This window comes from Anabrus simplex, chromosome 11 (genome assembly GCF_040414725.1).
Source record: "Anabrus simplex isolate iqAnaSimp1 chromosome 11, ASM4041472v1, whole genome shotgun sequence".
Taxonomy (NCBI): domain Eukaryota; kingdom Metazoa; phylum Arthropoda; class Insecta; order Orthoptera; family Tettigoniidae; genus Anabrus; species Anabrus simplex.
Genome location: NC_090275.1, coordinates 96,592,220 through 96,616,641, shown reverse-complemented (window position 1 = coordinate 96,616,641; position 24,422 = coordinate 96,592,220). Strand labels below are relative to the sequence as shown.

Sequence of the window (24,422 nt, the reverse complement as noted above, 5' to 3'; positions counted from 1 at the left end):
ACTGTGAAAAATGGGCAACCAGCACCAAACTACATCAAAATTGCAACAGTAAATGTACTGACACTGACGGGAAAGACAGAAGAACTGGTTGACTTCATGATAGAAAAAGATATAGCCATACTTGGACTGTGCGAGACCAAGAATAGGGGTACAGGGGAGATCCCTCTGAGAGAAGGATACAGGCTGTATTACAGTGGAGGACCTGAAGCAAAAAATGGAGTGGCCATCATACTTACCAGAGAAATCCAAGAATATGTGGAATATACAAAGTACATCAGCGATAGGATGATGATGATGATGATGATGATGATGATGATGATGATGATGATGACGAGACTCCAGTTTGAAAATGGCGTCAAAGATCTATTTCAGTTGTATGCCCCACAAACTGGTTGCATAGATGAACATCTAGAGGACTTCTTAGAGGAAGTGGAGAGACAGATAGAAGATAAGGAAGTACTATTGATGGGAGATCTAAATTCACAAGTTGGAATGGAAAGACAATGAAAGGAAGATGTTGTAGGGCCCTTTGGATATGGAAATGTAAATCGAGAAGGCGAGTTGTTGGTGGATTTTTGCATGAGGAATTGAATGATTGTTGGAAACACCTATTTTAGAAAGAAAAACAGTCAGAAGATTACAAGGTATGGTTGGGGAGACAGACGAACAAAGACCATGATTGATTATATAATCATAGAGAAAGAACACAGAAAGAACCTTGTAGATGTAAAAGCCATGCCTGAAGAAGCCTTCGGTGGAGATCATAGAGTTGTGATAGGTAAATTGAAAGTTGGAAAGATTTAAAAACCCCAATTAAGAAGAGAGAAAAGAATTAAAGTATGGAAGTTGAAGGAGAAAAGCATACAAGAAGAATTTCAAAGGGAAATAATACCCTTGGTACCCAGGACAGAGGTGGGGAATGTTGAAGAGGAATGGAAAAGATTTAAGGAAGCACTGGTTGGATGTGCAGAAAAGGTGTGTGGTAGAACATCAGGAAATGTGAAAGACAAAGAAACACACTGGTGGAATGATAGGTTAAAGATTAAAGTGAAGGAAAAGAAAATGGCATGGAAAGCATGGAAAACATCCAAGACTGAAGAAAGTAGAAGAAAATATGTGGAGGCAAATAATTTGGCCAAGAAAGTAGTGGAGGAAGAAAAGAGGAAAAGCTGGGCCTTATTCACACAGAAATTGAGAGATGATATGCAGGGCAGCAAGAAATTACTGTATGGTATCTTAAGAAACAAAAAGAGAGATCAAGTAAACACCAGATTTGTGAAGGATGAAGGTGGCATAATTTTAACAAAGCCAGAAGAAATAAGAAAGATGGAGAGAGTATTTTCAGAAGCTGCTGAACATAAGAACGGATGACAGTCGTTCAATGGACGACCAGGAAAGGCAATTAGTTGATGAAGAAATGGATAAAGAAATTACAATGAATGAAATTGAAATGTCAGTAAGAAAGATGAAGAATGGAAAAACTGCTGGAATAGATGAAATTTCAGTGGAGATGATACAGGCAGCTGGAGCTGTAGGCCTGCAGTGGACATATCGGGTTCTCAGGAATGTCTGGGAGAATAAGGAGGTCCCTGAGGATTGGCAAAAAGGAATAAACATCCCAATTTTCAAGACAGGTGATAAGAAAGTTTTGAAGAACTACAGGGGAATTACTCTAATATCCCATGTTGCTAAGATAATGGAAAGGATACTGGAAAGTAGAATAAGGTTGAAGGTTGAGAATCAGATACAGGAAAATCAGTTTGGTTTCAGAAGTGGAAGGTCAACAATAGAGCCCATTTTCATTACGAGATAACTAATGGAAAAGCATGGGGAGTATGGGAATGATATGGTGATGACATTCATTGACATTGAAAAGGCATATGACAGTGTCCCCAGGACGAAAGTTTGGGACAGTCTGGTGCAAAAACGAATTGGACAGGGATTAATAAAAATGATCATGGCATTGTATAAGGAATGTTGTAGTTGCGTGCAAACACAAGTTGGCAGGATAAGTTGGTTCAAAATAACTAGTGGTCTGAGACAGTGAAGTTTTCTATCACCAATCCTGTTTACAATAGTAATGGATGACATCATGAGAACAGCAAAAGCAGCATATGGAGGAAGAGAAATGAACATGATGTTATTTGCAGATGATATTGTGATTTGGGGAGAAGACGACAGGAAGGTTCAAGAATAGTTGAATGTGGTGAATGGGAAGATCGAAGAATGTGGATTGAAAATAAGTGTAGAAAAGAGTAAAACTCTTGTTATGACTAGAGGGGAGAAAGAAGGGAAAAGTCAGATTAGACTTGCAGACAAGCCCCTGGAAGGAGTGGAAACGTTTAAATACCTGGGGAGTGAATTAATGGAGAATGCTCGACTGGATGCTGAGATTAGTAAAAGGATTCAAGCTGGAATTTGTTTCTATCATAGTGTAAGAAACATGTTATGGGACAAAGATGTGCCAACGGAAGCAAAGGATACTATGTACAAGATGTATTACGTACCCATAACAACTTACGGAGCAGAAACTTGGACAATGACAAAGAAGGATGAGAGTCAAATACAGGCAGCCGAAATGAAGTTCTTGAGGAGTATGATACAGAAGAGTAGAAGAGACAAAATAAGGAATGAGAAAATCCGGGAAGAAATTGGAGTGGAAAAAATGAATGACAGAATAGAGAAGAGCCCACTAAGATGGTTTGGGCACATAAAGCGAATGAGCGATGAAAGAATGCCAAAAAAGGTGATGGAAATGCAAATCCAAGGAAGGAGAGGCCGTGGACGGCCATGATTGAGATGGAAGGATACCAACCAATGCAGCATTATAGAAAGAAACCTGGACTGGTACACAGCTACAGCTGGATAAAGGGAAATGATGATGATGATGATGATGATGATGATGATGGTATACATGAAAGTGAATTATTAAAATTTAGGTAGTAATGAAAAAGAAAATAGGAACGTTAGTATCATCAGATGATGATTTCCCCCTCCATTAAGAAAGCCAGCTCCCAAAGTTGTATACAGGTCTCAGAACTTCTGTAAAAATGAATATGTTAATACTAGATCAAAATTATTTTCAATCAGGGGTGAAATACTTCATTTTATGCACCTTTTCAACCATTGCTTCTTTTAACGAGTTGAAGTCACTCGATATCAGAAAGTATATTTTCCTGAACATTTTTTGGAACTTGAGGGCTGATAGCACATGGAGAGTGAGAGAGAGGAACATTAGGCGTTTTCGAGGGATTGAAGGACGGATGCAAATGAGCTCAGTTCGCACTGCCCGTATGCAATACAAATTTAGACTTGTCTATTACACTTACTGCAATTGATTGGGCATCACAATGAAGAACTGCCACTGAGTAGGAGCAATTTTATGTGTGATGATGTTTTCCAGTTTCTTATTAACATAAAACATTACCTTCTAAAAGTTCCCAGGTAAAGAAATCTGGATATGTTAGGTCAGGATGCCTAGGTGGCCATATGTCTAAAAATACTCTGTCCTGGAGAGAATTGAAAATTACTATTGCTCTAACAAGATATGTAACAAATTGCACTATCCTGTTGGAAGCAACATTTGCAAAATACTCATCCAGCAGGTTCACAAACCTAACATGGATTTCTAAATATTGATTGGTGATTACTATATTGTGGCACAGGAGACCTCTGTGTCCACCATTTTGTAGTAAGTTCTGAAGGGGGGCAAGTCAGCCTGGCTTCAAGGGCAGGTAAAAATGCCTTGTTGTATCTCCCACCATCTCGTCACTACGAACTACTAGTTGGAGACAAGACGGGCGCGCAGTGGCTAGCCTGCTACCTTGTCACTGCTGCCAAACTGTATTTCCTCCGGCGGTGTAGAAACAAGAAAGACAAACACGGAACTTTCAATCTCCAGAGACTTCCAGCGGGTTCCCCTCATCTGAAGGATCTCAAAGGGTCAGCCTCCCTATAAAAAGGCAGATGAATGAGCGCAAAGAGTGGGCAGTAAGCAACTGAGAGCAGGTAATTCATTTCTGTAAGTGACAGCACTGCAAAGCACGGGAGTGTTGCATGTGGATTATGGAACAACGCAGGGATAGCGAAAGAAGACTACAATGTGAGTGTGAATCGCATACTGACTTATAAAAATGTGTGCGTGTGCCTAAATTGTGAACAGTGCAGCCACTTTGTTGTTCAGTGAATTTACTTGAGAACTGCCCTGGTGTTTGAGTGACAGTTTTAGGTGTGTGCATAGTGTAGTTGAGTGAGACTGTAAATGTAAGCTGAGGAAGACCGAGTGTAAATTAGTGTGACTGAACGTTGAGAACGCTGAGAGAGCGAAAACGATGTAATTGTGTGTAAGCAGTTATTAGAATAATTCATAAAGTTTAGAGTAGAAGCTATCAGCCGTGTATTCATCTATCTACTATCCTGTCATCAAGTTACAGTATGTTAAAAAATAACTGGCTCCATGATGCAGCGACAGTTCACAGCATACTAGACATCATATTTTCATGGCATGGGGAAGTTCTTCAAGGGTGGCATGCAAATTATGACTGGCAAACACCTGTGTAAGTTGACATAGCCTGATAAATAGAACCATGTTTTGTCAATACATCTCATTTTGATCTAAAGGGGGATTTGCCTTCTTTCTTCTTCAGCCATTCTCATTTCCATATTACCACTGGATGAGCTTGTGTACCATCATCATCGTCATCATCACCATCATCTGCAATTTCCACTTGTTGGGCAGGTCTGCTTAGAACATAAGCCTCTCCACCTCCTCTTGTCTTCCCACAACTTCTCCCTCTTCACTCTTGCCCAGTCCTCTCCTCTTCTCTGTACACACTCTTCCACTCCTCTTGTCCACCTGTCTCTTGGTCATTTTCCTGAAATCTCCTCATCACCCAAGTTTCTGCTGCATACGTCAGAATAGGCACACAGTACATCCTATATATCACTCTTTTGCTTCTCTGAGGGACATCCTTGCTCCAAACCAGGCTTCTGACACTTTTCAGCTTAAACTACTTCTCAAGATAAGTTTAAGCTTTTTAAGGCACTTATCATACCCTGAAATGAGTTTCTGAACACCAACCTCATAGAAATCTGCCACCTGATGTACCAGCCACAGCAGCACAGTCCTTTTTAGGTCATCATCATCATCGTCGTAGCGCTGACCTCCTACAGGCTTTTTCAAATGCAAGAACAAGTGATAGTCACTAGGTGTCTATCCTAAAATACAGTGCACATGAGTTTGTGAGCTGAAATTGTTTGCTTAAACTTCACATTCTTGGCTGATGTTGAGTGTCTTCATTCCATGGATTGCTGTTTTGATTCCGGTGTAACATAAGCCACCCACGTTTCGTTGCCGGTGACAATTCAGCTTAGGAACGCGTCACCTTCATTACTGTACTGCTCAAGGAAAGTCAAAGCCTTGCCTACATGCTTGGTTTTGTGCACATCTGTCAGCATCCTCATTACCCAGTGTAAGCATAACTTCCAAAAATCTAAGCATCCTGCCACAATTGCATAAAGAACACTCCTTGAAATTTCAGGCAGCTCGTAACTTAATAACGAAATCTTGAAGCATTTGGTTTCTCAAACCTTTGCATCAATTTTTGCACCAAGTCTTCATTAATGACAGACAGTCGCCCACTATGCTTCTCGTCTTGGACATTAATACAACCTTCTAAATACTCTAACCCATTTTTTTACCATTTGTTCACTCATAGTGTGTTCTCCATACACTTCACTAATCCGCCAAGAATTTCAAAGGCTTTCACATCTGGTGGTGGTGGTGGCTGTGGTGGTTATTGTTTTAAGAGGAACTACAACTAGGCAACCATCCTTTACATAACACTAATCTGAGAAGAAAAAATGGAAGGGATCTGACACTTCGAAAAATGAAGATATATTGCCAAAGAAAGACAAGGTCCACAAAGGTTATGAAAATGAAAGTCTCGCTAGCCCTCGAATGCTTTAATAGCATTGGGGTAGGATAAGAACAACAGTTGACCAAGGGACGTTGGATAGGATAGATGAAAAAAGGGAGCCTGGCACTAGTGAGTGGAAGCAATGCCAGAATTCCGCTTTGTGAGAGCATCCTTTGTTCCAGAGTCCAATAGTAATTTGCTTGATGTGAAATTTAGTTGTGCTAAGTTACAGCAAAGGAAATTTACCAGCCCTATACTGGACAGCCAGGAACAAGATGAAACAAGACTCTGTTCCCTAATACTTCTGTATATTATTAATGTTAATTGTATATTACTGTTGTTTAGAGATATCAATTTTGTATTTGGAGTTACTTCCCAATAAAGCCATAGATTACAACAACAACAATTACAGAAAAGTGACAGTAAGTTGGTCATTGAGACAAACATAAGGGCTTACATAAGGGCATTTTCTCTAGATGAAACTACATTGAAAAAGTTTTAATCCAATGTTGAACTGTTCTATAGAAAAACATGTGAGTACGTGGCAAATTAGGGATAAGTTACTCGAGCATGCTGAATTTGCTGATGTTTTCCAGACGGAATCCAAGAGTCTTTTTTCAACAGAATTTATGATTGACGAGTTTCCTATATTTCTGTCATCAGAAGAAATTGATTCTTTGGAAACAGAGTTTAGTCGTTTCCAATTTGATGGATTACCTTTTGACAAGGATAAAAGTGCCAACAGACTTTGGTTTGAAATATCAAAGATCACTGATACTTCAGGAATAAGAAAGTACCTTTCACTGAGTAAGCTAATGATGGCTATTCTCTAGCACCCGAAAGCAATGCTCCAGTGGAAAGAGTTTTTAGTTTGGTAAGGAAGAACAAGACTAAATTTCGTGTTAATATGAACATTGATCTGTGAAGTGCTCTGTTAGTGCAGAGGATGCACACGATATCAAAAGAAAAAGCATGTCACCAGTGTACTTTTACCAAAGAGGAACTACAAGCTACTAAGGGGGCAACTACAGTTCTCAAAAAAACCTTCAACCTCCACTCAGGTATATATTGCAGATCACCTGTCACTCTAGCAGGTACGAATCAAACACTGTTTATATGACAGTCTTTGAATGGGTTATATCTGATTGAACTGTATGTAGTTCGTTGATTTTTCTACCATATGTACGTTAGCAAGATCTCGAAAAAATATCTACCGCCTGCATTACTAATTGCCTCTCTTGAAAGTTAGCCCCTCTGAACTTGTGACAACTGGTACACTAGTTACCCATTAGCGGTGTCTCTTTCGAAGCACAAGGTAACAATGGCAGGCATTATAAAGAAAAACAAACGAGAACTACCACCAGAATTTTTGCCAAAGACGACAAAAGAAGCTGGTTCTTCTATGTTTGGTTTTCAGAGATATATTACTAATGTGTCCCATGTACAGAAGAAAAACAGAGCAGTAATTTTGCTCTCCACTATGCACAGTGATGCTTCAATTATTGAACAAGCCCATCATGATCATAATGGACTATAATTGCAACAAAGGTGGTGTACATATCGTGAACAAAATGAGAGATTCCTATACAGTACCAAGAAGAACAAGCAGATGGTGAATATAGCAGCAATAAGCAGTCAAACCTTATACAATTCAACACAAGAGATTGTCTCAAGGCCTTGTCGATGTCTTTGATGAACCGCATCTTGAAGTTAGAGCTGAACTGGGGAACCTGCCTCTCTTTCTGAGAAAGTAAATAAAGGCAAGAGTAAAAACAAGAGGAAGACCCTCCATTAAAAATACGATGTTGGTGATTCTCCTGTGGCAGACAGAAGAACAGGGTGACAATGATGACATGTAGTGCATGTAAGAGATCAGTGAGTAAAAGATATACTCCTTTTGTAAACTAAGTGAGATCGCTGTTTTCAATACGGAACAAAAATGAGTGTGATGGTTTGTAATAAAAGTAAAGAACATACGCTTACTTGTCCAGAATGCAATAATGGAGATTTTAATGAAGACATAGAGTAACTGGGCTGAAATGAGGCTGAAGTGACATAAGTGATATCTGTTTTCCAAGTTTGTAAACAATATTTCCATGTAATTTCATGATATAGATGTTAATTCCCATAGGGAATCTGAAATATCTGTCCTGAATGAGTAAATTTCCAGCTGGAAAATTTATAATGTCCAATAATGGACCATTTATATTGGTATGTAAATTCCTTCCAGAACTCAGTATAATGATACTTTATTATTTCTTCAAGTTGCCAAGAGTTTTTGTACTTTATTTGATGTTTTAACATTGTTATCCAATAACTTAACTATTCTGTTTGTAGAACAGTTGATTTAATGTGCACCATTTATTACAGATAAATGTTTAAGCGAGTTTGTGATATCATCCTCTTGGTGTACAAAATACTCCATGCATGTATTTATTGCATATTAATAGGCGGATGTAGTCAAAGGTTAAAAGGGGTAGAGAAGTCATTACAATCATCATATATATTTCATATCATCTTAATACTGAAATGGTGCAGGAAACTAAACCTCACTGCAATGTCTCATTTTGTTCTATTTTCTTTATTTTCATCAAAATTATTCCCATTTAGTAAATCTGGTGACCTTATACTACACAGTCATCAATACTCACCACAGACACCCTGGATTCCTGTCCATACTCCGTCCTTACACTCTCGTAACTTGCTGTTAGGAGGTACTAGCTCGAAGCCAGGAACGCACCTGTAAGCTGCCAGTGTGCCCTTACGGTATGTACCTGTGTCATCATTGCGCCCCTCGAAGTGCACTTCAGCATTCCGCATGAAGGGCGGGGAGGGACAGCCTGCAACAGACATCAAAGGTAAATTGAAGTGCACCTCACATCTTCCAAAAGAACACAATGGGTGTAATGAAAAAATTAACTTTTTACATAAAAATTTGGAATAAAAACAATTTATATCCACGCACCTACTAATGACACCAACAGGAAAGATATTGAAAATGTGGAAACCTTTTGGAAAGTACTCAGAGAGACAATGGACCAGATCCCAAAGCACCACATAACTATTTTAATGGGAGACTTTTTAATGCCCAGATTGGCAAAGAGAGAAAATTCAATAACATAGTTGGAGATTACCCAGCTCACAAGAGGACCAACAGGAATGGAGAAAGGCTGATTGACCTGTGCAGAAATTACAACTTAGTCCTCAAATCTACAGCTTTCAAACGCCTTGCTAGGAAAGCCATGACTTGGAGATACCCTAACCCAATGCTTGGAGAATTCCAGCTGGACCATGTAGCCATCGGTAGAAGGAACAGCAAAGAAGTGCTGAATGTCAAAGTATTGGGAAGTGCAAACATTGATTCAGACCACTATCTTTCTTTGATCAAAACCAATTTCATCCCTCTTAAAAGAAACAGAGAAAACCACTGCATTAAGTCACAAATTCCAGGTTAAATCCAGCCAAGCTGTAAGATAACAATAACTTCACCAAGACCCTGGCTAAAAACAAAGACAAAAAAGATTGGCCCCAACTACAGAAGGCACTAGTAGATGCACCGGCAACCACCATCCCAGCGGTCAGAAAGAAAAAACATACATGGTGGACAACTATTTGTGACAAAGCAATAGAAGAGAAAAAGCAAGCATGGCTAAAATGGAACTGTAACAAAAGTCTGGATAACCATAAAAACTTCTTAGAAGTTAGGAAAACTGCTAATAAAATTATCATAAACACTAAGAGGCAGTACAATAAAGATATCATTGACCAAGCAGAGAGGGATTTTCAAAGAAACAACACTAGAGACTTCTACCAAACTTCTAAATCTCAAATAACACCCTACTCAGCCCCTACACTTCACCTCTGGGGCTGACGAAAAACTGAAACTGAACAATGAAGAGTGCACCACAGTTCTAGCAGAGTATTTCAACAACCTTCTAAATTCAAAGGAACCCAAGGAAAAACTGCATTTCGAACCTCAAAATCTTACCAGGTTGGACACTCTCCCCCCAACAAAGGAGGAGATCCAAAAAGCCATTTCAGAATTGAAATCTAACAAAGCAGCGGGTGAGGATGGAATCATAGCAGAGCTCTGGAAATACGCTGATGAGGAGTCAACCCAAAGTATCCATGAAATCATATCTAATATCTGGGTGACAGAAGCATTATCCAGCAACTGGACCTCAGTTATCATCCACCCGTTACACAAAAAACGTGACAAATCAGATCGCAACAACTACAGAGGGATTTCCCTTGTATCAGTGACGTACAAGATACTCTCCAAAGTATTACTCACAAGAGTAAAGGCTCAACCAGACTCCTGCATCGGAGAGTACCAGGCTGGGTTTCGCAAGTCAAGTCATGCGCCGAACAAATCCTGAACCTCAAAACCATCATCACTTACAAAAACCTAAGCACCTCACCCTACATGGCAACATTTGTCGACTTTCAGAAGGCCTACGATTCAGTAGATAGAGAGTCACTCTTCCAGGCACTTGCTGAGCTGGGACTAGATAAGAAAACCTTGAATCTTGTGAAAGCAACTCTTACCAACACTACAGCCAGAATCAAATTCAGAGGGGAACTGTCCCAGAGCTTTGAGATCAGAACAGGTGTTAGACAAGGGGATGGCCTATCTCCAATCCTCTTCAACTGCCTACTCGAAAAAGGAGCGGAAAGACATTCACAGTGCAAGAATGAAGGAGTACTGGTCAAAGATGAAAGCTGCTAGAGATAAGGATGACTCTTGATTAAGAACAGGCTACAAGAAAGACAAGTTAACCATCAACTGTTTAGCCTTCGCAGACGACCTTACACTCCTGGCATCCAGTGTGGAGGAAGCTATCCATCAACTATCTACTCTCGACCACATAGCAGCTAAAGTAGGGTTGAAGATCGCCATCAACAAAACACAGTTTATCACCAACATGAGAGATGCACCCAAATCAATCTCACTCGGGGACAAAGCAGTACAAAGGACTACCTCCTTCAAATACCTCGGAGAATGGATAACCCCAAACATGAATGAAGATCAGGCCATGAACAGCAGATGCATCAAACTAGAAAGCGCCTACCACCTATGGAAGAGTATGTACAAATCCTTAACCTCAAAATCAGGCATTACACTACTGTAGTGAGACAGTCAGTACTATACACCTCAGAATGCCTAAACCAACAGAGGGCAACTTAGAAAACTGGAGCTGAAAGAAAGGAAGATCCTGAGAAAAAACATGGGCCCTATTAAAGAAGAAGGCAAGTACAAAATCTGGCACAACAACGAACTGTACCAACAATTGAAGAGCATTACAACATCTATGAGGAAGAGGAGATTGAACTTCTATGGTCATGTCATGAGAATGGACAATCAGAGGCTCACCTCCAGAATCTTCCACACCACCTCTAGAGGGAAAGCAACTAATGCCAAGTGGGCACGACTTGTCAGAAAAGACCTTCAAGAATTGGACATTGCTCCCAGTGAAATCTATGATAGGAATAGGTACAGAATGTTGATCAGAACATCAAACTCTCTCCAGTCACTAACGGAAAAAACAGTATGTCCAGGAGGAGGTATGAAATGGACTCAGGAGCGGAAAGACATTCACAGAGCAAGAATGAAGGAGTACTGGTCAAAGAAGAAAGCTGCTGGAGATAAGAACCACGTGGTCCATAGCAGGCCCAAACGGAATTTAAAAAAATATATATAAATATATTCAATAGTTTAAAGGAATACCGGTACTTTGCAGTGTTGCCTTATTAAAGTCCCAAACAGACCTAACACTTCTGTTTTTTGTACTTTAAAGCAATCAACACCATTACTACCAAGTCTTTAAACACAGGGAAACTTCTCAGTCCATTACCAAATTACTTAACAATTTCTATGTCGTTTGATAATAATTTTCAAGAAAGGCGATTAAAAAGTATTGAAGAACTAGAGGGGAATTACTTTGATATCCCATATTGCTAAGATAATGGAGAGGATACTGGAAAGTGGTTGAGAGTTGAAAATCAGATTGGTTTCAGAAATGGAAGGTCAACAATTGAGTCCATTTTCATTATGAGACAACTAATGAAAAAGCAATGGGAGTATGAGAATGATATGGTGATGACATTCATTGACATTGAAAAGGTATATGACAGTGTCCCCGGGACTAAAGTTTGGGACAGTCTGGTGCAAAAAGAAATTGGACAGGGATTAATAAAAATAATCATGTCAATGTACAAGGAATGTTGTAGTTGCATGCAAACACAAGTTGGCAGGACAAGTTGATTCAAAATCACTAGTGGACTGAGACAGGGAAGTGTCCTATTGCCAAACCTGTTTACAACAGTAATGGATGATGACATGAAAACAGCAAAAGCAGCATATGGAGGAAGAGAAATTAACATGTTATTTGCAGATGATATTGTGATTTGGAGAGAAGAGGACATAAATGTTCAAGAACAGTTGGATGTGGAGAATGGGAAGATTGAAGAATGTGGATTCAAAATAAGTGCAGAAGAGTAAAACTCTTGTTATGACTAGAGGGGAGACAGAAGGGAAAGGTCAGATTAGACTTGCAGACAAGCCCCTGGAAGTAGTGGAGATGTTCAAATACCTGGGGAGTGAATTAATGGAGAATGCTCGACTGGATGCTGAAATTAGTAAGAGGATTCAAGCTGGAAGCTGTTTCTATCACAGTGTAAGAAACATGTTATGGGTCAAAGATGTGTCTATGGAAGCAAAGGAAACTATGAACAAGATGTATTACGTACCCATAACAACTTACGGAGCAGAAACTTGGACAATGACAAAGAAGGATGAGAGTCGAATACAGGCAGCCGAAATGAAGTTCTTGAGGGGAATGATACAGAAGAGTCAATCAATGTCTAAAGGCAATGCCTTGTCAATTCAACCATTGCCTTCTGTCTTCAGCTTGTTGTTTCATCTCACAGTAGGAATTACATCCAACGTTTTGCAACAATACTTGAAGGAATTGCTTTCTAGGTCGACTTTGTCCCTTCTTTCTTAAGATCTTTCCTTCTAGTAGGTTGGTTAGAAAGGTATTATGATGCACTGTGTGACCAATGAATTTAGCTGTTCTTCTATGTACTGTTATCAGCTGCTTCTTCTCCTGTATTTCTCGCAGGATAATTTCGTAGGTTCTTTTTTTTTAGTCCAACTGACGTTTAGCATTTGCCTCAAGACCCATATCTCAAGTGCTTCAAGCCGTTTCCTACCCTGTTCTTGGATTGTTCAAGATTCACATCCATATGAGAGTATGCTCCACACAAATGACATCACAAAACTTTTCCTAATCTCAATATCTGGATGTATATTGGTCGGAAGATTTCTTTTGTTGCTGAAAGCTTGTTTGGCAAGCACTATTCTTATTATTATCTCTTTGCTGCAACAGTTATTGTTTGTGATTAGACTTCCGAGGTAAGGGAAACTGGTGACTTGTTCCACTATTTCGTTAGCAAGCCTGATGTTGGTGTGATTTTGCTCAGGATGTTTACTTACAACTAATATTTTTGTCTTCTTCACATTAATGTTTAAGTATAAATCTATTAAATTTGATGACAGTATATTCAGCATCTTGGATAATTCCTTTTCTGAGTCTGCAACCACTGTTATATCATCTGGAAGTCGAATACAATGGATTTGTTGTCCATTTATTCTAATTCCTTTTGTGTTCATCTTGAACTTCTTTATAGCTTTTTCGATGAATACATTAAAGAGGTACGGTGATAGTGGGCAACTCCATCTTACTCCCTTCCAGATTTTTACTTCCTGGCAGCTTCCTTTGATGTCTACTGTTGTGATATGATCTTCATAAAGTCGCAGTATCAGCCTCCTATCTTTCAAAGTCTAATCCCGAAGATTTAATAATTTTGAAGAGTTGATCCCAATTTACATTACCAAAAGCCCTTTCGATATCTACAAATGCTATATATGTTTCTATTCATCTCCATTCTTCTTTCTAATATGGTTCTTAGAGCCAAGATTGCTTCTCTTGCTCCCATCCCTTTCCTGAAACCAAACTGGTCTGGGTCAATTTGTAAATTAAGTTTGTTATTTGTCCTGGCTCTTATTACTGACAATAATATTTTGGATGCATGAGAGAGCAGTGTTATGGTTCTGTGTTCAGAGAATTCTACACTACTTCATGTTTTTGGTATCATAACTGTTCTGCTTTTGGTGAAGTCTTCAGGAATTTTGCCACTATCATAGCATCTATGGATTATATCATAAAGTAGGTCTTTCATTTTCTCACTCATATTCTTTAGTAGTTCTCCTGGTATGTTATCTGGACCGCAAGCTTTATTGTCACTTATTCTCTCAAGCGCTATTCAAATTCTCTTCTTGTGATAACAGGGCCCTTATCGTTTTCTTCTGTATCATTTTCCAGTTCAATATACCATGTTTTATTAGATACATACAGTTCTTCAAGGTATTCCTTCCACCGTAGGCTGACTTAATCTGCATCTATTAAGAGTTTCCCATTTTTATCCTTTTATTATTTTTATTTACATTTTATGGCCTTCATTGGACCACTCTAGCCAACTTTATACAAAGAATTTTTCAGTTTCCTGTCAGTCCAGTACTTTTTCATTCTCTCTGATCTTATCCTTCTTTCTTCATCAGAAATCACCCTTCCTATCGTCTGTTTGTTGATTCTGATTTGCAGTCTGGTTTGCTTGTCTGTGAGTTTCTTGATTTTGTCGGTTTTGTTTCTTAGGTCTTCCACTGTAAGTTGTAGTTCATCCATATCTTCCTTGATTTCTGTAATCCACTTAATGTTGCACTTACTATTCCATAATTTTTCTATTATTCTCCTGATGATCCTGTTCTCTGGTGTCCTGATTAGATGTCCAAAAAATGAAATGCATTTCTTCCTGATTGTGCTCATTACTGGTTCTTTTTCCTTGTAGACTGTTTCATTAGAAGCTACTCTCCAGTGTCCATCTTTTTGGTATGATTTGTTGATGCACATTCTAATGATTCTTCTCTCTATCTTGAGTATTTTGTCTATTTGTGCAGTGTTAGTAGTTTTGAAGATGGTTTCGCTTGCGTATGTTATTTCTGGTTGAATGACTGTTTTGTAATGTTTCAATTTTGTTGTAGGTATTCTTGGTGACATATTGTGCTCTGGTCAGTTGATTTATTCTGTTATAAGTAATAATAATAATAACTTAAATGTTTCCACCTTTTCAATACAATATATTCACAAGATTACAAAATTATACGGTACTAGTTTCGACCCATCTAGGGGTCATCATCAGCCGTATTGGAGCAAAGATCATTTGTGGCGAAATCCTAAGACAATATTATTTTAAAGAATAACAAGTGAAATGAGATGTTATGGTAATAGTTAATAATACAAGGAATATACATAATAAGAGGTTTTTAACAAAGAATAAAGTATAAATGGGGTGTTGTAAAAATTATAATCATGGAAATCAGTAAGTTCTTGTATTGAAATGAAATATGGCTTAGGAAGAGGGCTTAAGGTGGGGCTGAAGGGTGCGGGAGAAAGTGTAATTGTCTTGGAAAAGTACCTTTGATTAAATTTAGGATTGAGTTTAGGTTGGCTGCATTATTGTTTCTGAGGAAAGTGATAAATAGATCGAAGAGTATGTTGGGTTTCTCTGAGATTTCATTGAGATTGTGACTGGCATTAAAGTATTGGTCTAGGTGTATGTAGTAATTTTCATTATGTTCAGTAAAGGGCCCTTGTTTGCTAATATGAGGATGTCCATGTCTTGTTCAATATTGGTGAAATTATGGTTATAATCTTGCATGTGTTGGCCGATGGCTGAAAACTTGTTGTATTTTATTGCGTTAGTGTGCTCGTGGTATCTGATAATGAAGTTTCTCCCGGTTTGCCCGATGTAGGTTTTTTTACAGGTGGTACATTTGATCCTATAAACTCCTGATTTTAAAAAACTGCTGGTCTTGTTGATGTGTGAAGTATTGTATAAAACATTCATGTTCTTATTGTTGGTTTTGAAGGCTATTTTAACGCCTTGTTTCTTAAAGATGTTGGTTAACTTGTAGATATCATTGTTGAACGTGAAGGTGGAAAATGTTAGAGGTTTGGTTATTTCTTTTTTGAGGGTAGTTTTTGGGCGATGTTTGTGTTTATTGATTATCCTTTCTATAAAATGATTGCTGAAGCCGTTGAATTTTGCGATTCCGCGGATTGTGTTGAGTTCGTTTTTTAGATCTTTATTGGACATAGGTATGCTGAAGGCTCGGTGAACTAGGCTGTTGTATGTGGCTCGTTTGTGGGACTGGGGGTGCACTGAATCTTGGCGAATGGTGGAGGCTGTTTGAGTGGGTTTTCTGAAAATTTTATAACTGAAAGAATCTGAGTTTCTAGTGATGGTTAAATCTAGAAAGTTGATTTTTTGATTTGATTCGGATTCTAGTGTGAATTTGATATGAGGATCAATATTGTTGAGTCTTAAGAGGGTGGTGGGTGCGTTAATTGATTTCTCATTCATGATTACAAAGACATCGTCGACATATCTGGCCCAAAAGAGAATGTTTTCGAATTCGTTGTCAATTTTGGTGTATTCGAGGAAGTCCAGGTATATTTCTGCTAAGATACCTGAGGCCGGTGACCCCATTGCCAAACCATTTTGTTGATATATGACATTGTCAAAAGTGAAGAAGTTATTGTCGATGATAAGTTTTAATATTGTGATAAAGTCTTGTATCTCTAGTTTGCTTAAGTGGCTGTTTTTGTTTAAATTGTTTATAATTATCGGAATTAATTTTGATACTTGTATGCTTGGGTACATGTTTACAATATCGAAAGAGTGGATGGAGTGATCCGGTTGCAAATTGAACTTGTTTAGTTTTTCTACTAGCTCAGATGTGTTTTTAATAGACTTTTTGGATAAGAATTGATAATTTTTTCTTAAGAAACATTGGATGAATTGTGATATTCTGTATAAGGGGCTCGGTCTATAGTTGATAATTGGCCGGATGGGAATTCCGGTTTTGTGAATTTTGGGAAGAGCTCTAGCAGTGGGGAGTCCTGGGTTCATATGTATGAGTTTGGATTTTTCCTGTTCGGTAAATAAAAATGAAGTGTTTTTAAGAGTTTGTTTAAGTAGTTTTTGAATTTTTTGGGTGGGGTCTTTTTTGATTATGGAAAATGAGCTGTCTGTGAAAAAGTTTTTTGTTTTTTCAATATATACTTTTTTATCCATGATAACTGTTGCATTGCCTTTGTCAGCTTTGGTTATGATGAGTTCGTTGTCTTTAATTTTCTTCTTGAGGGCGTATATGCGCTTTTGTTCAGCAATTTTTTCTTTATTATTGAGGTTATTTGCGGGGTTGGTTAAATTGTGGAGGATATCAGTCAGTTTCCTTTTAACATCGGTTCTAACCTCATTTTGCGTGTCTTCCGGTATTTTGCTGATGGCTAGCTCTGATTCTGTGATCATAGTAGCGGCTATGTTGAGGCTGTTCAAGTTTGGCCAGTTGTGTTTCGGTCCTTTGGATAAAGTTAAGTGTTCACTTTCACTTAAGGGCGTGTTAGATAGATTTACAACAGCTGGATGAAACTGCGTACGAACGAACGTGTTACTATTGGAGTTTCTAGTTTGTTGGTTATGTAGTTGGCAGTTTTTTAGCCTGTTGAGTTTATTCTCCAAATTTGACTGTTTTTTGGCTAGTTCGTAGAATAATTTGTTCTCTACTTCTTGATAGAATAGTGTCCATTGTGCGTTTGAAAGTAGTTTAGTCGCTGCGAGGTGAGTGTCGTATAATTTCTGATTCAAAAAATATTTCTTCCTGTACAAGAATTTAATTTCGTCTCTTAACCATATTTTGTTTGTTTTGTTTTGAGTTTTGATGGTTTGAGGTGAAGTCCGATGTTTCTTTTTATTGCTTCTTAGAAAATTAGGTGTCAAGTTAAGTGATATACATTGCTTTAGGAAATCGATGTCTTTGCGTAATTTGGCTATCTTTAATTTTAGGCCTAGATATTGAAAGGCTTTCTGTTTTGCCTGGTAAGCTACATCATTGATGGTTATGAATTTCATGTTTTTGGTCCGTATTGAACAATATATAAGTAATAATAATAATAACTTAAATGTTTCCACCTTTTCAATACAATATATTCACAAGATTACAAAATTATACGGTACTAGTTTCGACCCATCTAGGGGTCATCATCAGCCGTATTGGAGCAAAGATCATTTGTGGCGAAATCCTAAGACAATATTATTTTAAAGAATAACAAGTGAAATGAGATGTTATGGTAATAGTTAATAATACAAGGAATATACATAATAAGAGGTTTTTAACAAAGAATAAAGTATAAATGGGGTGTTGTAAAAATTATAATCATGGAAATCAGTAAGTTCTTGTATTGAAATGAAATATGGCTTAGGAAGTGTAATTGTCTTGGAAAAGTACCTTTGATTAAATTTAGGATTGAGTTTAGGTTGGCTGCATTATTGTTTCTGAGGAAAGTGATAAATAGATCGCAAAATTCAACGGCTTCAGCAATCATTTTATAGAAAGGATAATCAATAAACACAAACATCGCCCAAAAACTACCCTCAAAAAAGAAATAACCAAACCTCTAACATTTTCCACCTTCACGTTCAACAATGATATCTACAAGTTAACCAACATCTTTAAGAAACAAGGCGTTAAAATAGCCTTCAAAACCAACAGTAAGAACATGAATGTTTTATACAATACTTCACACATCAACAAGACCAGCAGTTTTTTAAAATCAGGAGTTTATAGGATCAAATGTACCACCTGTAAAAAAACCTACATCGGGCAAACCGGGAGAAACTTCATTATCAGATACCACGAGCACACTAACGCAATAAAATACAACAAGTTTTCAGCCATCGGCCAACACATGCAAGATTATAACCATAATTTCACCAATATTGAACAAGACATGGACATCCTCATATTAGCAAACAAGGGCCCTTTACTGAACATAATGAAAATTACTACATACACCTAGACCAATACTTTAATGCCAGTCACAATCTCAATGAAATCTCAGAGAAACCCAACATACTCTTCGATCTATTTATCACTTTCCTCAGAAACAATAATGCAGCCAACCTAAACTCAATCCTAAATTTAATCAAAGGTACTTTTCCAAGACAATTACACTTTCTCCCGCACCCTTCAGCCCCACCTTAAGCCCTCTTCCTAAGCCATATTTCATTTCAATACAAGAACTTACTGATTTCCATGATTATAATTTTTACAACACCCCATTTATACTTTATTCTTTGTTAAAAACCTCTTATTATGTATATTCCTTGTATTATTAACTATTACCATAACATCTCATTTCACTTGTTATTCTTTAAAATAATATTGTCTTAGGATTTCGCCACAAATGATCTTTGCTCCAATACGGCTGATGATGACCCCTAGATGGGTCGAAACTAGTACCGTATAATTTTGTAATCTTGTGAATATATTGTATTGAAAAGGTGGAAACATTTAAGTTATTATTATTATTACTTATATATTGTTCAATACGGACCAAAAACATGAAATTCATAACCATCAATTATTCTGTTATGCCATGCTGGCTTTTCATTGAGGTTATATGTTATGATTTCTCCCAGATATTTAAATTTATCTACAATTTTGATTTCTTGGTTTCCTATGGCAATTTTGTTTATGAGTAGTGGGTCAGTAAACATGATTACTGTCTTTTCAAAAGATATTCCAAGACCAATTTTCTGTGCTATTTCTTGTAGTGATATAACTTGTTGTCTGGTTTCCTGAATATTGTTGGACAAGAGAGCAACGTCATCAGCAAATCCTAGGCAATTTAAACTTATGTTGTCTTTGGGTCTTCCAACTCGGATGTTCTTTGGGTTGCTCTTGTACCATTCCCTCATTATATATTCCAAGGCACAGCTGAACAGCAGTGGTGACAAGCAATCTCCTGGTCTTAAGCCTGTTTTTATGATGAATGGCTCAGACTATTCCCCTCTGAACTTGACTTTTGATTTAGTGTTAGTTAAGGCGAGTTCTATCAATTTGATTAATTTTGGATGGAGACCGAAATTTCTTAAAATTTGCAACATTGAAGGTCTATGGATACAATCGTAAGCTTTTTTAAAGTCCACGAAGGTTATTGCAAGAGGTTTGTTTTGCTTCTTGTAATATGCTATGGCTAATTTTAAAGTGATGATTTGTTCTGCACAGCTTCTCCTAGGTCTGAAGCCTCCTTGGTATTCACCTAATTCTTCTTCTACCGGGCGAGTGGGCCGTGCGCGTAGAGGCACGCGGCTGTGAGCTTGCATCCGGGAGATAGTGGGTTCGAATCCCACTGTCGGTAGCCCTGAAGATGGTTTTCCGTGGTTTCCCATTTTCACACCAGGCAAATACTGGGGCTGTACCTTACTTAAGGCCACGGCCGCTTCCTTCCAACTCCTATCCTATCCCATCGTCGCCATAAGACCTATCTGCGTCGGTGCGACGTAAAGCCCCTAGCAAAAAAAAAAATTCTTCTTCTAGTTGCTCCCTGATCCTCCTGTATAGGATTCTGGAGAAAATCTTGTATGTGCAGTCTAAGAGTGAGACACCTCTGTAATTATCTGGATTGCTTTTATCTCCTTTTTTGTGGAGTGGGTGGATTATGGCTGTGGTCCAAAGTTCGGGGAACTTTTCTGTTATCCAGATTTTTGTTAGGGCCATGTGGAAGGATGTTGGAACTGTATCACTGTATCACTCTTCGAGTGCTGATTCCACCTACTGGATTGTTGGGCAGTTTATGAGTTCAAGAGGGGTTTTGATGGCCGTGTCTGTATTAACTGCTAAAAGTTCCTGGAGTTCTTCACAATTCAAAAGTTTAATGAACGCTTTTGCCATGATTTCGGCATTTTCCTTGTCATTATGTGTCGTTTTTCCATCCTCACTGTTCAGCATTAATGTGGGAGGGGCAAATTTTTGTACTTGTCTTTCAAACATTTTGTAAAAGTCTCTGGGATTTGTTTTCGTGGTAGTTTTCTTCTATTGAGTTGATTAGATTTTTCTGTGATTGTCTCTTGGTTTGCCTGATAATTTGTGTGAACTTTTTCCTGATATTTTTGAGGTTGGTTGCACTTCCTTCTGCTTTGTGTGTTTGAAATTTTAACCATGCCTGATGTCTTTCTTCATGAATTTTGTCACATTCTGAGGTCAACCAGGCATGTCTTTTACGTGTGTTCAATGGGGCTAAATTTTCAGCTTGTTGCCTGCGAATTGGGACCAGTTCTCCTAAGTTATCTGTCAGTTTTATGTTTTGTGTGACTTCTCTATATTTATCATTCCTAATTAATTGGTATGGATCAAAGTTCCTCTTTCATTTATTGCATTTTGTTTCTTTTATAGTGGTGTGAACTTAATTTAGATTTTGACTATGTAATGATCTGAACCTATATCTACTCCTCTTAATACTTTAACCACGATGAATAGAATACCAAGTGTGATCGCTCCGCTCTCTTAACATTGTAGTTGGTGGTCCAGTCGGAGTGTGGCGCTGCAGTCTCAACGATCCAACTGCAACGACACGTGCGCCCAATTGTCGGCAAAGGTATAGGCGAGCGTGCATGAAATTGTGGTGATACTGTTAACGCCTATTAGTTTGTTTTAATATTTTCTGAAAGCCCGTGTTAGTAGTATCTGTGCAGTGCTTTGTGTGTGCAATCAACTAGTTTTCTATTATTTCGAGAAAATGTCGTACTGTTTCGTTCCTGGTTGTAAATCGGGTTACGGAAGGAAGCGTAATGGTAGACAATATTTTACACCGCCAAAGGGAAATAATCTGTTTGCGAAGTGGGCTAGAGTTATTCCGTGGAAGGATAAGCAATTGTCGGCCAAAAGCCGAATATGTGACCTGCATTTTTCGGCAGATTTAATTGTAAAGGCGGACTGTTTTGTGCTGAATGGTGAAAACGTTGAACTTCCTCGTGTGAGGTAGAAAATAAATCCAGGAGCGGTGCCTCATATATTTCCAAATTTACCGAAATACCTATCCAGTGAGGTAAAATCACCAAAGGCACCCGGTAGCAAGAGGAGTGAGGACAGTAACAAGAGGATAAGGAACGAGAATCACGAAGTGAGTGAAGCAGTGATGACAACAGTAGGCGGTGAAGTTCAAGTTCAAGGTCAGCCTAGTTGTAGTCAAATTCAGGGTCAGTCTAGTTCTCTTACCGATGCCGAAAAGATAATATTAACCCTCAGAAAGCAACTAAAGAATGCAACTCGAAATTTAAAGCGAGCTAAATGCAGTCTTTCCTCAGCCAAAGCTAGGATTAATTTCCTACAGGGGCACATTAAGAACACCGAATTTCAATTTATAGATTGTAAATTTCTTAGTAAGAAGCAGAAAATTATTACAGCGAGTTAAAGATATGTCAAGTAAAATTTCCCAATGGTTTGAGGTACAGTAGTGATTTTCTTTTAGAGAGTTTATTACTTAGATTGGCATCACCTAGAGGATAGGATATAGGCAAAGTTTGTTAAGTCTTCCCCCACAAAGCCATTTGAGTAAACTATGCAAAGGACTTAAATGTCCCTATGGTGTAAATCCTCATTGCTTAGGTGCTATTTCAGATTAATTTAAGGATGAAATGAACGAGAATAAACGGTACACGATAGTTATATTCAATGAGGTTAAACTAAGAGAGGTGATTCAATTTAATGTGGGGCGATATTTTTTACGAGTGTCTTGAGTAGATTGAGGCAATTTCAGTTGTGCCATCAGGAGCTGGCTGTTGTATTGAACACACTTCGTACATTATTCCAAAACTGGTCTCCCACTATAGTGCCGATTCTTCTTCAAAGTGGGAGAATTCCGCAGAGAAATGCAAGCACGACAATCGGCTAAGTCTACTCGTAAACTATCGAAAGTGGCCTCAAACTAGTTTTGGTGAGTAATTTTAAACTGATATGCAATATCGCTAGTTGCTTTACGTCGCACCGACACAGATAGGTCTTATGGCGACGATGGGACAGGGAAGGGCTAGGAGTGGGAAGGAAGCGGCCGTGACCTTAATTAAGGTACAGCCCCAGCATGTGCCTGGTGTGAAAATGGGAAACCACGGAAAACCATTTTCAGGGCTGCCGAATACTGGATACTGGCCGCACTTAAGCGACTGCAGCTATTGAGCTCGGTGATATGCAATATCATCATATACAATATTTTATTTCATATTCATCTGTGCAAGTGTTATAGTGTATTTTAAAGTTGTTTTTAAAGTTATATGGTGTTTGCCCGATTTGACTTGCTAGCTGATGATGGCACAAGTTTAGTGCCGAACTAGTACCTCATGTGAACGATATGCGATTCATTCACTTTAATAAATGATTTTGTATTGAATTAGGAGGAACCCTCTTAATTTCAATTATTGTCACACCTATCAAAGCATTACGTGTTTAAAGTACGACTGCACTCAGCCATGCCATGAGCTACTGCTTATTTACATCCGGAGGTCTGTTATCAGGTGCACTACGGTGTTAAATGTATGACTGCTCAGTTAGTCTGTGCTTGGAGGTACAGTGGTTTCTTCCGCTCTAACATTGCTAGCCCCCGAATAATCAAAACACATTCCATTCTGAAATTGTCCCATTGTTTTGCGTTTGTAGCACTCGTCTTCAATATAATTCACCTTGTCCTGTTGGTAGTATGAGACTCTCATGATAACTATACCCTCTCCACTGATATGCTCGCTGCTTGTCCTTCTGTCATCTATCTACTAAATAAACAAGCACTAGCACTGTCCCAAAATGACAATGAAAACTTAATATCATATGAATTAGATAATACTGTTATTTGTTCTAGCCTGTGGCACTTTCTAACACCATGGTTAGAATCCCGTTGAAGGGAAAAATGTTCACCAGAATGTTGGACGACAGGATACAAAAGGTTGTGGTATACAATTCCTAATGGCTAGATTGAAGCCAAAAGCCTGCATTCAGTTCCAAACCTGTCCACAATGCTCAAACGGAGTGAGCACATGATGTTGATAGTGATTCATCTGTTGGATGGAAACATTAAGCCTTGAGCAGACCCCTTGATGTTATTCGACAGGATTAGGCTATGTGCCTCAGTATTATCCTCATTTGCATTTTACAGAACGCATCATCAGTCATTATTCTGGGATCAGAATCATACACATATGTGTAATGATCTTAGTCTCTGAGGCAAGGAGAAACAAACTCCTTGACCAAAAGTGACATGCACAAATAAAGGAAGATTGCAAACTGCTGTTATGATGGCCACTAAACTTGTATCCAAGAACACTTTTTTTTTTTGTTTTACATTGCACCGACACAGATAGATCTTATGGCGACGATGGGACAGGAAAGGCCTAGGAATGGGAAGGAAGTGCCCGTAGCCTTAATTAAGGTACAGCCCCAGCATTTGCCTGGTGTGAAAATGAGAAACCACGGAAAACCATATTTAGGGCTTCAAACTCACTATCTACCGGATGCGAGCTCACAGCTGTGCGCTCTTAACCACACAGTCAACT

The 24,422-nt window shown here is 38.4% G+C and overlaps 1 protein-coding gene across 1 annotated transcript in view; it reads right to left on the bottom strand.

Annotated features, from left to right (window-relative positions):
- The window catches only part of LOC136883181 (membrane cofactor protein), a 341,137-nt gene that overhangs the window by 271,691 nt on the left and 45,024 nt on the right, over positions 1 to 24,422 (bottom strand). The window contains exon 3 of the mRNA XM_067155363.2: positions 8,570 to 8,758. Within this exon, the coding sequence (XP_067011464.1) occupies positions 8,570 to 8,758 (189 nt within the window). The remainder of the gene's footprint in view (positions 1 to 8,569; positions 8,759 to 24,422) is intronic.